We start from the raw sequence: 16244 nt of genomic DNA on the forward strand, positions 1-16244 counted from the left end.
CCAAACCAAATAACAAAAAAAATGATATTACAACACACAGACGACACGCAGTGAAGTGTGCCAAACCCTTCTAGTATATTATATACAGGAACAAGATACATATAACAAGGATACAAATGATCCAAAATAAAAACAAAAAATACATATCTACGCTACTCTTTTGAGTTCAAATTCCTTACACTCAAGAGTGATCACTAGGTCAGACGGGCACGTTTTTGAGAGGCATGTGTATCTGGCTGAAAATGTACAAACAGAAGAATGTTAACCAGAGACATGGAAATGACGATATTTGATGGATATAATGTAATCATGGGAGTGGCTGTTTTCACATCCAACAACTATTGATGACAACATATCAGTAAGAGATAAGGATTAGATGATGCAAGCAATATTATTGTTGATGATGACTGGAGACAAAGAGTGCGGGTGTGCCACAACCCACAATGTTCATAAATCTCAAGGAAGACACACTATGGTGGCCAAGTGAAGACGAACATCAGATTGTTGAATTCTTAGGCAGCCTGCCGCATATGGAAGCCATCTGGTAGAGGATTATTCACGTTCGTAAATTACGATGTATGTGTTTTGCGATGTGAGCTTTGCTTGGTGCTACTGTAAATAAGATAGCTTGGAGCATACTGGTTTATTTATGTGCTTTCCTGAATGTATGCAAGGTTAGCCAAATTACATTGTACTTTTGTCAACAATTTATCATATCTTTCACATGTTACATTTAGAGAAATTTTGAAATAGATGGTTTATAGAGCCTTGGAGTACTTTAAGTTCGGTGTGTGCGACATGTGCACAATGTAGCTAGAAAATATGGGACACATGATGTGATGATGCCTTCAGTTACGTGTCTCTTACTATCTTTCCCATTTTTCATTATCCTGTCATCCTTCTTTCTATCTTTTTTGTTGAAGATAGCACATGTGTAGCCTGTTTGATTGAATTTATTTCTAGGATTTGAACATTCTAATTCTATGTTATGGAGGTTTTTCGTACATTTGGAAGAAACCTTACAAGTGTTTCCTATGAGCCACTTTATAATCGTGTCTAGAGGACAATCTTCACTAAATATAATTTCTTGGAATCCAACAACTCATGATTTCTAATGTTTTTCCTATAGGGTAATCCAGCACCTTTCGATGCCGACTCTTACGATTTCCAATCATGCAGGATTAAGAGGTAAGTCCACACATTTTAAAACCGACATATTATTCTTGTTCCTAGATTATTTTCACTGATATAATAAACATTACATCACCTATTTAGGGATGTTTTATGTGAAACCTCACCTATTTGTGATATGGAGGGAGCATTAACATACTATTCAATCCTACATGTAATTTTTTCTCAAACAAAATGTTTTGCACATAATCCACATCGAGGCACGTTCTTATAATAATCTATCAAATTAGAATAAATGACTACTCACTGCATCCATGTAATTAAGGTAATGGTAAAGATTATACATAAGAATATTTCATAGAATTGCGTTAGATTTGATTTGATTGAACATAGCTTTTATATCTTTATTCACGGCCTTTTGCTTAAAAAAAGTTTTAAATTTCAATTGTCTTCCGCCAATACAAAATAAACTACACAAAAAATCTAAGTTTGTTTTTGAAACAAAGAATTTTAAATATATAAATTGCAAACTTGTAATTTTTCGTGTTGATAAATCAGTACTAATTTAGTAGAGAGTATTATGAGTATAAAGTGATTCATATATGTGCATTGAATGTTGCCACTCAACGGATTGTTTGGTCTTTACTATTGTACTAAAATTAAAATAAATACAAATTAATAAAAGTCTTAATTGAAAATATGTAATTTAAAGAGGTGAAACTACGTGAGGCCATCTAGATTACAAATTTGTGTTGAAAGTAGATTAAGAAACTTGTATTATACTCCCTCCGTTCCAAATTACTCGTCGTTTGAACTAAAACCACGACGAGTAATTTGGAACGGAGGGAGTAGATATCATCTTCCACATCAAAATTATCATCAGTGTTTGGGGTATAAATATTTTTAACAAATAATAGAAAATACATAGTAGTCAACTCATAGAATCTTAGAATTTTCTATGAGTTGGAAATCAAATTTCGTTATGAAAGTAATACAATCAAGCTTGCAACTTTTACTTCTACGACAATCTAACAGTTATTTCCCCCAAAGTAAACTAAGAGTTCAATTAATGAACACATACTGGTAGGGATCCCGATGATATTAGAGACTCCCACTAGGAAATTCAGCGACCTCAATATTGCACAAGCGTGTGTGTTTCATATGCTCCATGCCTCCATGTGTTAAAATGCTAACCACTTGAAATTGTTGTCCACCATTTTCTATGTATTTTTAGTTCCTTTTTGCAAACAATGCAACATTAAATAATAGTATGAATCTTAAAATGACTACTAATATAGAAAAAAAATTGTTTTACTTACTAGCCCGTGCCAATGCATGGGTTAGGGACTAGTGAGTGGTCTGATTGGGTATTTGAGCTTGTTGAATGGGCTAAATTGTGATAATCCAAAAACAAATCCCAGATATCAACATCCCATGATATTACCAATACCATATCTACTAGATATCTGGTTACCAAAAATCTGTATCCATCAGATTCGTGCAAGTACATAACATGTCTTTAAAATCAAATGCGGATTCGAAACGGAGACTATATGTACCATGTACATCCCGACGCCTACTGCTACTTTAAGTATCGGTCGATCACCACTACCTCAGCACCTTCCTTGAACAAGTCTACAATGGCTAAGACTACTACATGAATGAGACCTGCTACTTTGATAATATTCAAGACAACTTCAATCATGGTCACTACTGCAACGACTACCATGGCCACTCTAACATGATCAACGATCTTCATGCCCTTGGCATCCTGGAGAATTCTCCGTGGAAACGGCTTGGGGACACTAATAACTTTTCACTTAAAGTACATTACCTTCATCAAGGACATGTATGATAATGTTGTGACAAGTGTTCGAACAAGTGATTGCGACACTCATAACTTTTCAGTTAAAATATGACTACAACAAGGTTCAACTTTGAACCCTTAACTTTTTTGCTTTGGTGAGCGATGAGGCCACAAGCGATACAGAAAGAGATATCTCGTGGTGTATGCTCTTTGCGGATGACGTGGTGCTAGCCGGCGATATGGACTATGGCTACAGGAAGTAAGAATTGTGGAGACAGACTTTGGAATCAAAAGGTTAGAGACTTAGTAGAACTAAAACTAAGTATATGAAGTGTGCTTTTAGTACTATTATACACGATGAGGAGGGGGTTAGCCTTGATGGGTAAGTGATACCTCGGAAGAGCACCTTTCGATATCTGCAGTCAATGTTGGAGAAGGATGGTGATATCGATGATTTGAGCCATTGAATCAAAGCCGGATAGATAAAGTGGCGTCAAGCTTGTGGCGTCATCTATGATAAGAGAGTGCTACTAAAGCTAAAAGGTGAGTTCTATAGGACGTCAATTTAACCTGAGTTTATGTGGCACGGAATGTTGGCCAACTAAAAGGTGAGATGTCTAAATATTAGGTGTGGTAGAGATGTGTATTCTGAGATGGATATGTGACCACACAAAAAAAAGGATCTGGTCCGACATGATGATATTGGTGATAGAATTATGATAGCACCAAGCTTGTCCAACATCATCTGAGAATGCTTAGCACATACCACACAGACCTCTAGAAGCGTCGGTAAATAGTGGAAGGTGTTGGAAATATGCCCTAGAGGCAATAATAAAAGCATTATTATTATATTTCCTTGTTCATGATAATTGTCTTTTATTCATGCTATAATTGTGTTATCCGGAAATCGTAATACACGTGTGAATAAATAGACACCAACATGTCCCTAGTAAGCCTCTAGTTGACTAGCTCGTTGATCAACAGATAGTCATGGTTTCCTGACTATGGACATTGGATGTCATTGATAACGAGATCACATCATTAGGAGAATGATGTGATGGACAAGACCCAATCCTAAACATAGCACAAGATCGTATAGTTCGTTTGCTAGAGTTTTCCAATGTCAAGTATCTTTTCCTTAGACCATGAGATCGTGTAACTCCCGGATACCGTAGGAGTGCTTTGGGTATACCAAACGTCACAACGTAACTGGGTGACTATAAAGGTATACTACGGGTATCTCTGAAAGTGTCTGTTGGGTTGACACGGATCAAGACTGGGATTTGTCACTCCGTATGACGGAGAGGTATCACTGGGCCCACTCGGTAATGCATCATCATTATGAGCTCAAAGTGACCAAGTGTCTGGTCACGGGATCATGCATTACGGTACGAGTAAAGTGACTTGCCGGTAACGAGATTGAACGAGGTATTGGGATACCGACGATCGAATCTCGGGCAAGTAACATACCGATTGACAAAGGGAATTGTATACGGGGTTGCTTGAATCCTCCACATCGTGGTTCATCCGATGAGATCATCGAGGAGCATGTGGGAGCCAACATGGGTATCCAGATCCCGCTGTTGGTTATTGACAGGAGAGCAATCTCGGTCATGTCTACATGTCTCCCGAACCCGTAGGGTCTACACACTTAAGGTTCGGTGACGCTAGGGTTGTAAGGATATGTATATGCAGTAACCCGAATGTTGTTCGGAGTCCCAGATGAGATCCCGGACGTCACGAGGAGTTCCGGAATGATCCGGAGGTAAAGAATTATATATAGGAAGTGCTATTTCGGCCATCGGGACAAGTTTCGGGGTCATCGGTATTGTACCGGGACCACCGGAAGGGTCCCGGGGGTCCACCGGGTGGGGCCACCTATCCCGGAGGGCCCCATGGGCTGAAGTGGGAAGGGATCCAGCCCAAAGTGGGCTGGGGCGCCACTTCCCCTAGGGCCCATGCGCCTAGGAGGGGAAACCCTAAAAGGGGGGGCGCCCCCTTGCTTGGGGGGCAAGCCCCCACCCCTTGGCCGCCGCCCCCCTAGGAGATTGCGTCTCCTAGGGCCGCCGCCCCCCTAGGCTCCCTATATATAGTGGGGGGGAGGAAGGGCTTCACACACACGCCATTGGTGCCTCCCTCTCCCTCTCCAACACCTCCTCCTCCTCCATAGAGCTTGGCGAAGCCCTGTCGGAGTACTGCAGCTCCATCACCACCACTCCGTCGTGTTGCTGCTGGAGCCATCTTCCTCAACCTCTCCTTCCCCTTGCTGGATCAAGGAGGAGATGTCACGCTGACCGTACGTGTGTTGAACGCGGAGGTGCCGTCCGTTCGGCGCTAGGATCTCCGGTGATTTGGATCACGTCGAGTACGACTCCCTCATCCCCGTTCTTTGAATGCTTCCGCTCGCGATCTACAAGGTATGTAGATGCATCCGATCACTCGTTGCTAGATGAACTCATAGATGGATCTTGGTGAAACCATAGGAATTTTTTTTTTCTGCAACGTTCCCCAACAGTGGCATCATGAGCTAGGTCTATGCGTAGTTCTCTTTGCACGAGTAGAACACAATTTGTTGTGGGCGTAGATGTTGTCAACTTTCTTGCCGCTACTAGTCTTATTTTGCTTCAGCGGTATTGTGGGATGAAGCGGCCCGGACCAACCTTACACGTACGCTTACGTGAGACCGGTTCCACCGACTAACATGCACTAGTTGCATAAGGTGGCTGGCGGGTGTCTGTCTCTCCCACTTTAGTTGGAGCGGATTCGATGAAAAGGGTCCTTATGAAGGGTAAATAGAAGTTAACAAATCACGTTATGGCTTTCACGTAGGTAAGAAAACGTTCTTGCTAGAACCCTCTTGCAGCCACGTAAAACTTGCAACAACAATTAGAGGACGTCTAACTTATTTTTGCAGCAAGTGCTTTGTGATATGATATGGCCAAAGTTGTGATGAATGATGAATGATATATATGTGATGTATGAGATGTTCATGCTATTGTAATAGGAATCACGACTTGCATGTCGATGAGTATGACAACCGACAGGAGCCATAGGAGTTGTCTTTATTTTTTGTATGACCTGTGTGTCATTGAGAAACGCCATGTAAATTACTTTACTTTATTGCTAAACGCGTTAGCCATAGTAGTAGAAGTAATAGTTGGTGAGCAACTTCATGGAGACACGATGATGGAGATCATGATGATGGAGATCATGGTGTCATGCCGGTGACAAGATGATCATGGAGCCCCAAGATGGAGATCAAAGGAGCTATGTGATATTGGCCATATCATGTCACTATTATTATTTGATTGCATGTGATGTTTATCATGTTTTTGCATCTTGTTTACTTAGAACGACGGTAGTAAATAAGATGATCCCTCATAATAATTTCAAGAAAATGTTCCCCCTAACTGTGCACCGTTGCGACAGTTCGTTGTTTCGAAGCACCACGTGATGATCGGGTGTGATAGATTCCAACGTTCACATACAACGGGTGTAAGACAGATTTACACATGCAAACACTTAGGTTGACTTGACGAGCCTAGCATGTACAGACATGGACTCGGAATATAGAAGACCGAAAGGTCGAGCATGAGCCTAGCATGAACTTAATTATCATGAACTTAGTCTAAAATATTTACAATATGTCTTGTAGATCAAACGGCCAACGTAGTCCTCAACTTCAACGCATTCCTAGAGAAAACCAAGCTGAAAGACGATGGCAGCAACTACACGGACTGGGTCCGGAACCTGAGGATCATCCTCATAACTGCCAAGAAAGATTATGTCCTACAAGCACCGCTAGGTGACGCACCTGTTCTCCCTGCAGAACAAGACGTTATGGACGCTTGGCAGGCACGTACCGATGACTACTCCCTCGTTCAGTGCGGCATGCTTTACAGCTTAGAGCCGGGGCTCCAGAAACGTTTTGAGAGACACAGAGCATATGAGATGTTCGAAGAGCTGAAAATGGTTTTCCAAGCTCATGCCCGGGTCAAGATATATCAAGTCTCCGACAAGTTCTTCAGCTGTAAGATGGAGGAAAACAGTTCTGTTAGTGAGCACATACTCACTATGTCTGGGTTGCATAACCGCTTGACTCAGCTGGGAGTTAATCTCCCGGATGACGCGGTCATTGACAGAATCCTTCAGTCGCTTCCACCGAGCTACAAGAGCTTTGTGATGAACTTCAATATGCAGGGGATGGAAAAGACCATTCCTGAAGTATTTGCAATGCTGAAATCAGCAGAGGTAGAAGTCAAAAAGGAACATCAAGTGTTGATGGTGAATGAAACCACTAAGTTCAAGAAAGGCAAGGGTAAGAAAACCTTCAAGAAGGACGGCAAGGGAGTTGCCGCGCCCGGCAAGTAAGCTGCCGGGAAGAAGCCAAAGAATGGACCCAAGCCCGAGACTGAGTGCTTTTATTGCAAGGGAAGTGGTCACTGGAAGCGGAACTGCCCCAAATACTTAGCGGACAAGAAGGCCGGCATCACGAAAGGTATATGTGATATACATGTAATTGATGTGTACCTTACCAGTACTCGTAGTAGCTCTTGGGTATTTGATACCGGTGCAGTTGCTCACATTTGTAACTCAAAGCAGGAGCTGCGGAATAAGCGGAGACTGGCGAAGGACGAGGTGACGATGCGCGTCGGGAATGGTTCCAAGGTCGATGTGATCGCCGTCGGCACGCTACCTCTACATTTACCTATGGGATTAGTTTTGAACCTCAATAATTGTTATTAGTGCCAAGTTTGAGCATGAACATTGTATCAGGATCTCGTTTAATACGAGATGGCTACTCATTTAAATCCGAGAATAATGGTTGTTCTATTTATATGAGAGATATGTTTTATAGTCATGCTCCGATGGTGAATGGTTTATTCTTAATGAATCTCGAGCGTAATGCTACACATATTCATAGTGTGAATACCAAAAGATGTAAGATTGATAATGATAGTCCCACATACTTGTGGCACTGCCGCCTTGGTCACATAGGTGTCAAACGCATGAAGAAGCTCCATGCAGATGGACTTTTAGAGTCTCTTGATTATGAATCATTTGACACGTGCGAACCATGCCTCATGGGTAAAATGACCAAGACTCCGTTCTCAGGAACAATGGAGCGAGCAACCAACTTATTGGAAATCATACATACTGATGTGTGCGGTCCAATGAGTGTTGAGGCTCGCGGTGGCTATCGTTATGTTCTCTCCCTCACTGATGACTTGAGTAGATATGGGTATATCTATTTAATGAAACACAAGTCTGAGACCTTTGAAAAGTTCAAGGAATTTCAGAGTGAGGTTGAGAATCAACGTGACAGGAAAATCAAATTCCTGCGATCAGATCGTGGAGGAGAATACTTGAGTCACGAATTTGGCACACACTTAAGAAAATATGGAATAGTTTCACAACTGACGCCGCCTGGAACACCTCAGCGTAATGGTGTGTCCGAACGTCCTAATCGCACTCTATTAGATATGGTGCGATCTATGATGTCTCTTACCGATTTACCGCTCTCATTTTGGGGCTATGCTTTAGAGACTGCCGCATTCACTTTAAATAGGGCTCCATCGAAATCCGTTGAGACGACACCGTATGAATTATGGTTTGGGAAGAAACCTAAGCTGTCGTTTCTAAAAGTTTGGGGATGCGATGCTTATGTCAAGAAACTTCAACCTGAAAAGCTCGAACCCAAGTCGGAAAAATGCGTCTTCATAGGATACCCTAAAGAAACTATTGGGTATACCTTCTACCTCATATCCGAAGGCAAGATCTTTGTTGCCAAGAATGGATCCTTTCTAGAGAAGGAGTTTCTCTCGAAAGAAGTAAGTGGGAGGAAAGTAGAACTTGATGAAGTATTACCTCTTGAACCGGAAAATGGCGCAACTTAAGAAAATGTTCCTGAGGTGCCTGCACCGACTAGAGAGGAAATTAATGATGATGATCATGAAACTTCAGATCAAGTTGCTACTGAACTTCGTAGGTCCACAAGGACACGTTCCGCACCAGAGTGGTACGGCAATCCTGTCTTGGAAATCATGTTGTTAGACAACGGTGAACCTTTGAACTATGAAGAAGCGATGGCGGCCCGGATTCCGACAGATGGCTAGAAGCCATGAAATCCGAGATAGGATCCATGTATGAAAACGAAGTGACTTGCCCGTTGAGCGGCGAGCCATAGAAAATAAATGGATCTTTAAGAAGAAGACAGACGCGGATGGTAATGTGACCATCTATAAAGCTCGGCTAGTCGCTAAGGGTTATCGACAAGTTCAAGGGTTGACTACGATGAGACTTTCTCATCGGTAGCGAAGCTAAAGTCCGTCCGAATCATGTTAGCAATTGCCGCATTCTATGATTATGAGATATGGCAAATGGACGTCAAAACGGCATTCCTTAATGGTTTCCTTAAGGAAGAATTGTATATGATGTAGCCGGAAGGTTTTGTCGATCCTAAGAATGCTGACAAGGTGTGCAAGCTCCAACGCTCGATTTATGGGCTGGTGCAAGCATCTCGGAGTTGGAACATTCGCTTTGATGAGATGATCAAAGCGTTTGGGTTTACACAGACTTATGGAGAAGCCTGCGTTTACAAGAAAGTGAGTGGGAGCTCTGTAGCATTTCTCATATTATATGTAGATGACATACTTTTGATGGGAAATGATATAGAACTCTTGGACAGCATTAAGGCCTACTTGAATAAGATTTTTTCAATGAAGGACCTTGGAGAAGCTGCATATATATTAGGCATCAAGATCTATAGAGATAGATCAAGACGCCTCATAGGTCTTTCACAAAGCACATACCTTGATAAGATATTGAAGAAATTCAATATGGATCAGTGTAAGAAGGGGTTCTTGCCTATGTTGCAAGGTGTGAAATTGAGCTCAGCTCAATGTCCGACCACGGCAGAAGATATAGAAGAGATGAGTGTCATCCCCTATGCCTCGGCCATAGGTTCTATTATGTATGCCATGCTGTGTACCAGACCTGATGTAAACCTTGCCGTAAGTTTGGTAGGTAGATACCAAAGTAATCCCGGTAAGGAACACTGGACAGCGGTCAAGAATTTCCTGAAGTACCTGAAAAGGACTAAGGAAATGTTTCTCGTTTATGGAGGTGACGAAGAGCTCGCCATAAAGGGTTACGTCGACGCTAGCTTCGACACAGATCTGGATGACTCTAAGTCACAAACCGGATACGTGTATATTTTGAATGGTGGGGCAGTAAGCTGGTGCAGTTGCAAGCAGAGCGTCGTGGCGGGATCTACATGTGAAGCGGAGTACATGGCAGCCTCGGAGGCAGCCCATGAAGCAATTTGGGTGAAGGAGTTCATCACCGACCTAGGAGTCATACCCAATGCATTGGGGCCAATCAAACTCTTCTGTGACAACACTGGAGCTATTGCACTTGCCAAGGAGCCCAGATTTCACAAGAAGACCAGGCACATCAAGCGTCGCTTCAACTCAATTCGTGAAAATGTTCAAGATGGAGACATAGATATTTGTAAAGTACATACGGACCTGAATGTAGCAGATCCGTTGACTAAACCTCTCCCTAGAGAAAAACATGATCAACACCAGAATTCCATGGGTGTTCGATTCATCACAATGTAACTAGATTATTGACTCTAGTGCAAGTGGGAGACTGTTGGAAATATGCCCTAGAGGCAATAATAAAAGCATTATTATTATATTTCCTTGTTCATGATAATTGTCTTTTATTCATGCTATAATTGTGTTATCCGGAAATCGTAATACATGTGTGAATAAATAGACACCAACATGTCCCTAGTAAGCCTCTAGTTGACTAGCTCGTTGATCAACAGATAGTCATGGTTTCCTGACTATGGACATTGGATGTCATTGATAACGAGATCACGTCATTAGGAGAATGATGTGATGGACAAGACCCAATCCTAAAAATAGCACAAGATCGTATAGTTCGTTTGCTAGAGTTTTCCAATGTCAAGTATCTTTTCCTTAGACCATGAGATCGTGTAACTCCCGGATACCGTAGGAGTGCTTTGGGTATACCAAACGTCACAACGTAACTGGGTGACTATAAAGGTATACTACGGGTATCTCCGAAAGTGTCTGTTGGGTTGACACGGATCAAGACTGGGATTTGTCACTCTGTATGACGGAGAGGTATCACTGGGCCCACTCGGTAATGCATCATCACTATGAGCTCAAAGTGACCAAGTGTCTGGTCACGGGATCATGCATTACGGTACGAGTAAAGTGACTTGCCGGTAACGAGATTGAACGAGGTATTGGGATACCGACGATCGAATCTTGGGCAAGTAACATACCGATTGACAAAGGGAATTGTATACGGGGTTGCTTGAATCCTCGACATCGTGGTTCATCCGATGAGATCATCAAGGAGCATGTGGGAGCCAACATGGGTATCCAGATCCCGCTGTTGGTTATTGACAGGAGAGCAATCTCGGTCATGTCTACATGTCTCCCGAACCCGTAGGATCTACACACTTAAGGTTCGGTGACGCTAGGGTTGTAAGGATATGTATATGCAGTAACCCGAATGTTGTTCGGAGTCCCGGATGAGATCCCGGACGTCACGAGGAGTTCCGGAATGATCCGGAGGTAAAGAATTATATATATAGGAAGTGCTATTTCGGCCATCGGGACAAGTTTCGGGGTCACCGGTATTGTACCGGGACCACCGGAAGGGTCCCGGGGGTCCACCGGGTGGGGCCACCTATCCCGGAGGGCCCCATGGGCTGAAGTGGGAAGGGATCCAGCCCAAAGTGGGCTGGGGCGCCACTTCCCCTAGGGCCCATGCGCCTAGGAGGGGAAACCCTAAAAGGAGGGGGGGCGCCCCCTTGCTTGGGGGGCAAGCCACCCACCCCTTGGCCGCCGCCCCCCCTAGGAGATTGCATCTCCTAGGGCCGGCGCCCCCCCCCTAGGCTCCCTATATATAGTGGGGGGAGGAAGGGCTTCACACACACGCCATTGGTGCCTCCCTCTCCCTCTCCAACACCTCCTCCTCCTCCATACAGCTTGGCGAAGCCCTGCCGGAGTACTGCAGCTCCATCACCACCACGCCGTCGTGTTGCTGCTGGAGCCATCTTCCTCAACCTCTCCTTCCCCTTGCTGGATCAAGGAGGAGACGTCACGCTGACCGTACGTGTGTTGAACGCGGAGGTGCCGTCCGTTCGGCGCTAGGATCTCCGGTGATTTGGATCACGTCGAGTACGACTCCCTCATCCCCGTTCTTTGAACGCTTCCGCTCGCGATCTACAAGGTATGTAGATGCATCCGATCACTCGTTGCTAAATGAACCCATAGATGGATTTTGGTGAAACCGTAGGAAATTTTTTGTTTTCTGCAACATTCCCCAACAGAAGGGTGACGTGTGTTGATAATATCAAGAGAGGTTGGGGCAGACCAAACTTAACATAGGAGGAGTCCGTAAGGATAGACCAAATTTAACATAGGAGGAGTCAAATTTAGTATAGAGGAAGCTAATAAAAAAATAGCTCCAACATATTCCCACTCGGTGAACTTTTTTCTGGGATCCCATACAATCCAGCTCAACCTCCTCAATATCCAGGGAAAAACCATGTAGTAATATTTTACTGAGCCAACAGGTTCATTAGTCACTTACCATGTTACTTCAGGTTCAATAACTTCGTACACATAACACGAGCTAGATGCAAAATTCTTATGCATTATGAGGGAGAGGGTTGAGGGCGATTTAATGCAATAAATCACATAATCTCATCACTTGATGCAATAAAAAGTTATTGGCATCCAAGTGAAGATGATAAATTGTGACAATCAGTTTATTGTATATGATACCTTACTGGAGTTGTTTTGATCTGGAATCACTTGAGCATTTCCATGAGCTTGTTGTGCCTTGCTTTCCATAGCGAGCATTTTCAGAGAAATCTTCCGCAAATAATCAGACTGGGTAATACAAAAGAAAAATGATGCAAAGTTCAATACCGAATTACTAATGGTGGTTTGCAATCAACAATTCTTGTGTGATTAGCAGTTTAACACGGTCCAGAAGGTGTTTCGGATTTCAAACATTTGGATCCAAAAAAATTCAACTAAGCAGCAAAACACACAACCTCAAATAGGTGATATGAACAGAAAATCCAAATCAAAGTAGTGGCAGTGTACCTCAACTTTATCAAATAAACAAATATTCACCATAAGTGAGTTAGGCAAAATGATGGAGAGTTGTAGACTGCTCCTAGGTTTGCCACAAATATGCAGACAAATAGAAATTTGAAATGGAATTAGTGATAATATGGTACACCCTAACCAAACAAATATGTTTTAAAAAAATTTCAAGACTGGAGTGGATGCAATTAAGATGAATCCCATTCAGGCAAAGGGGAGGAGGGAGTAAGGCATTGTTTGATTTTTAGTCTGAGATAAATGATTGCATACCATTGCTTATTCATCCCATGGACTTGGGTAGTACTATCGTTTTAACAAAAGGTAGTTTTGTTTCATCTATAACAAATTCGGATGCATGGACACATGGCGTAGGAACATGAATTGGAAGGTAACTAGCTCAAGACACTCAAGGTAGAAAACACTGCAAGATTCAATCTATGATCGACGATAACAAAGATTATGATCAATATTTCGGTCTATTACTAGCTCATAAACCCTGTTTGACTAAAGGAAAACTCGATAACTACTAATGTGTGCTTTGGTCCGAAGATAGGAAAAATTACCTGATTGGTTGCTAGAGTATACATCCTCTCTTCAAATCGCACAGCGATTTTTTGAAGCTCGTTCTGTCCCTCAGGCGCAGATATTGGCAGGTGCATCTTTAGAGTCACCATTCTGCATGCATAATGCAAAATGTGAATAAATCTAAGGGAGGGGCGTGATGCATTGCATTACAACTATTGTGGGCAATAAAACATGTTGCATCTTCTGAAATGTAAAGTGGAACGAGCAGGTAGAGCAGGCAAGGTTAGATCTCCAATTCTCAACAAAATGTTGTGTTAAATTGTTCAGACTTAGTGTACCTAGATTCAAAGCGGGGATTTTGACTAGTAATAAGGATAAAATAGAAACTGGGAGCTAGATCGGACGAATATGTTGTTGCTGCTATGAATATGGCTAGATCAGAACTATTATATCAGATGGAAATAATTGACCGAGGAAAGGAAATTACTCCTCATTTTTATCTTGTAGATGTGCGGGAAACCGGAAAAGGCGGAGGAAGGATCAAATTAATTAGACATTGGGGAAATCAACTCAACTCAAGTAGAGCCCACACATACATCTTATCGATGATCCTGCTGCGAGCCTCGGGCTGAAGTTGGGCACGCCAATCGCCTCCGGTGAGCGGCGGCATTTTATCGACGATCCTGCTGCGAGCCTCGGGCTGAAGTTGGGCACGCCAATCGCCTCCGGTGAGCGGCGGGTTAATGCCGCCGCCGCCGGCGGGTTCCGACCCGGTGGGTCCGTCAATTGTGCGGATCGGCGATTCCTGTATGCTACTTTGTTAGATCTCAAGGAAAGGGATGGTGTTATGTGGTTAACTTGACCGCCGCACTCAGTATGCATGCTTGGATCATCTCTAAAAAATCCCCTTTTTGACATAATTTTTTAGAGGAACTTGGATAAAGAAAACAGTTCTAACAGATTCCCACTCGATAATTAATTTTATGGGATAATGTATCATCCAGCTCAAACTCCCCACTAGATAGGAAAAAACCCTCCAATAATATTTCATTGAACCAAAAGGTTGAAACTACATAGACATGATACAAGCTAGCTAGATGCAAAATACTTATACCTTATGCTTGAGAGGGTGATTTAATGCAATAAAGCTCATAATCTCAGCACTTGATGCAATAAAAAAAGTATTAACATCCAAGTGAAGATGATAAATTGTGCAACACCCTGTTTGCTGTATATGGTACCTTACTGGAGTTGTTTCGTTCAGGAATGACTGTAGCATTTCTTGGAGCCTGTTGTGTCTTCATCTCCATAAAGAGAATTTTCAGAGAAATCTTCCGCAAATAATCAGACTGTGTAATGCAAAAGAAAATGATGTGAAGTTCCATACCAAATTACTAATAGTGGCTTGCGACCAACAGTTGTTATGTGATTAGCAGTTTCACATGGTCGAGAACGTGTTTCAGTTCTTAAGATTTGATGAAATGTCATCCAAGCAACATATATAACAAAGTGCCTCAAACAAGCAATGTGTGCTGTGCTTGTTAGATATATATTACCTGATTGGTTTCTTGAGTATAGATCCTGTTTTCATATCGCACAGCGATCTCTCGAAGTTGATTCAGTTCCTCTGGCGCAGATACTGGGAGGCGCTTCTTTAGAGCTTCCGTTCTGCACGCATAGTGCAAAATGTGAAGCTGGTTAATTACTGGAACGAGTAGGCGGAGCAGCCAATCAGGGTAGATCTCCAATTCAGTTCTATTATATGCCATGGTAAATTTGTCAATAAACCTGTGTTAAATTGTTGAGAGTTAATGAAGCTGAGAATTTTGACTAAGAAGAATCAAATAGGAACAGAAACTGGGAGGTAGATAGACGACGGACGAATCTGTCACCGCGGCTATGGATATGTGTGTACAGATAGATCAAAGTTCAAAGCTAAATCTTGGATGGATGAATGGATCGATGGCAAAACTGACAGAAATTCCTCTATTTTTGTTCCGAGTGGGAAACCGAAAGAGCCGGGGAGGGGAAACCAGATCAGATGAAACCAGATCGAATGAAATAGAGTGAGTCCCGCCCAACATACATACGTACATCTTATTGACGATCCTGCTGCGTGCCTCGGGCTGGTGCCAATCGCCTCCGGTGGCAGTGGAGGGCGGCTCAACGCCGGCGGCAGGGTCGGGCCGCAGGTTGGCGTCCATGGTTGGATCGGCGATTCCTCGTGTATGCTGCTTGGTCGCCTCCACCTTGTCTCCTTGACTTGGCCGCGGCTTTCAACTGAAACTCAAACTTGGGTTCAGACTCTCGTGTCTCTCTCGCCTTCAACTGAAACTTGTGTTGGCGAGCAAAATACGCTGCACTTTTCACCCCGTTTGTATCCGTCAACCTTGCATACCAGTGGAATAATATATCTATGAAATATGGGTCCCTCCCGCTTATCGACACAGCTGGGTTGGAAAATACTACTCCCTCCGTCCCATAATATAAGATCATTTTTTACACTAGCGAAGTAGGAAAGAATAATTCGTTAAGAGAAGAATAATATACGTTGAGTTGCTAGCTATCGGATCATCCAGCTAAATTTGTATTAGCTGGCATGCATCATCAAGGTTGAC

General features: G+C 42.9%; 1 protein-coding gene across 1 annotated transcript; it reads right to left on the bottom strand.

Annotated features, from left to right (window-relative positions):
- Window positions 1–62: 62 nt before the first annotated feature.
- On the bottom strand, window positions 63–15995 carry LOC125525754 (uncharacterized). The gene is made up of 7 exons (XM_048690763.2): window positions 15721–15995; window positions 15183–15294; window positions 14868–14975; window positions 14223–14431; window positions 13665–13776; window positions 12772–12879; window positions 63–236 (listed from the first exon to the last, which is right to left on the bottom strand). The coding sequence occupies exons 1-7, from the start codon at window positions 15828–15830 to the stop codon at window positions 195–197; spliced, it is 801 nt and encodes a 266-aa protein (XP_048546720.2). The 5' UTR covers window positions 15831–15995; the 3' UTR covers window positions 63–194.
- Between the last annotated feature and the right edge of the window lie 249 nt (window positions 15996–16244).

This window comes from Triticum urartu, chromosome 7A (assembly GCF_056163025.1).
Source record: "Triticum urartu cultivar PI428250 chromosome 7A, HENAU_Tu73, whole genome shotgun sequence".
In the NCBI taxonomy this organism is placed as follows: Eukaryota; Viridiplantae; Streptophyta; class Magnoliopsida; order Poales; family Poaceae; genus Triticum; species Triticum urartu.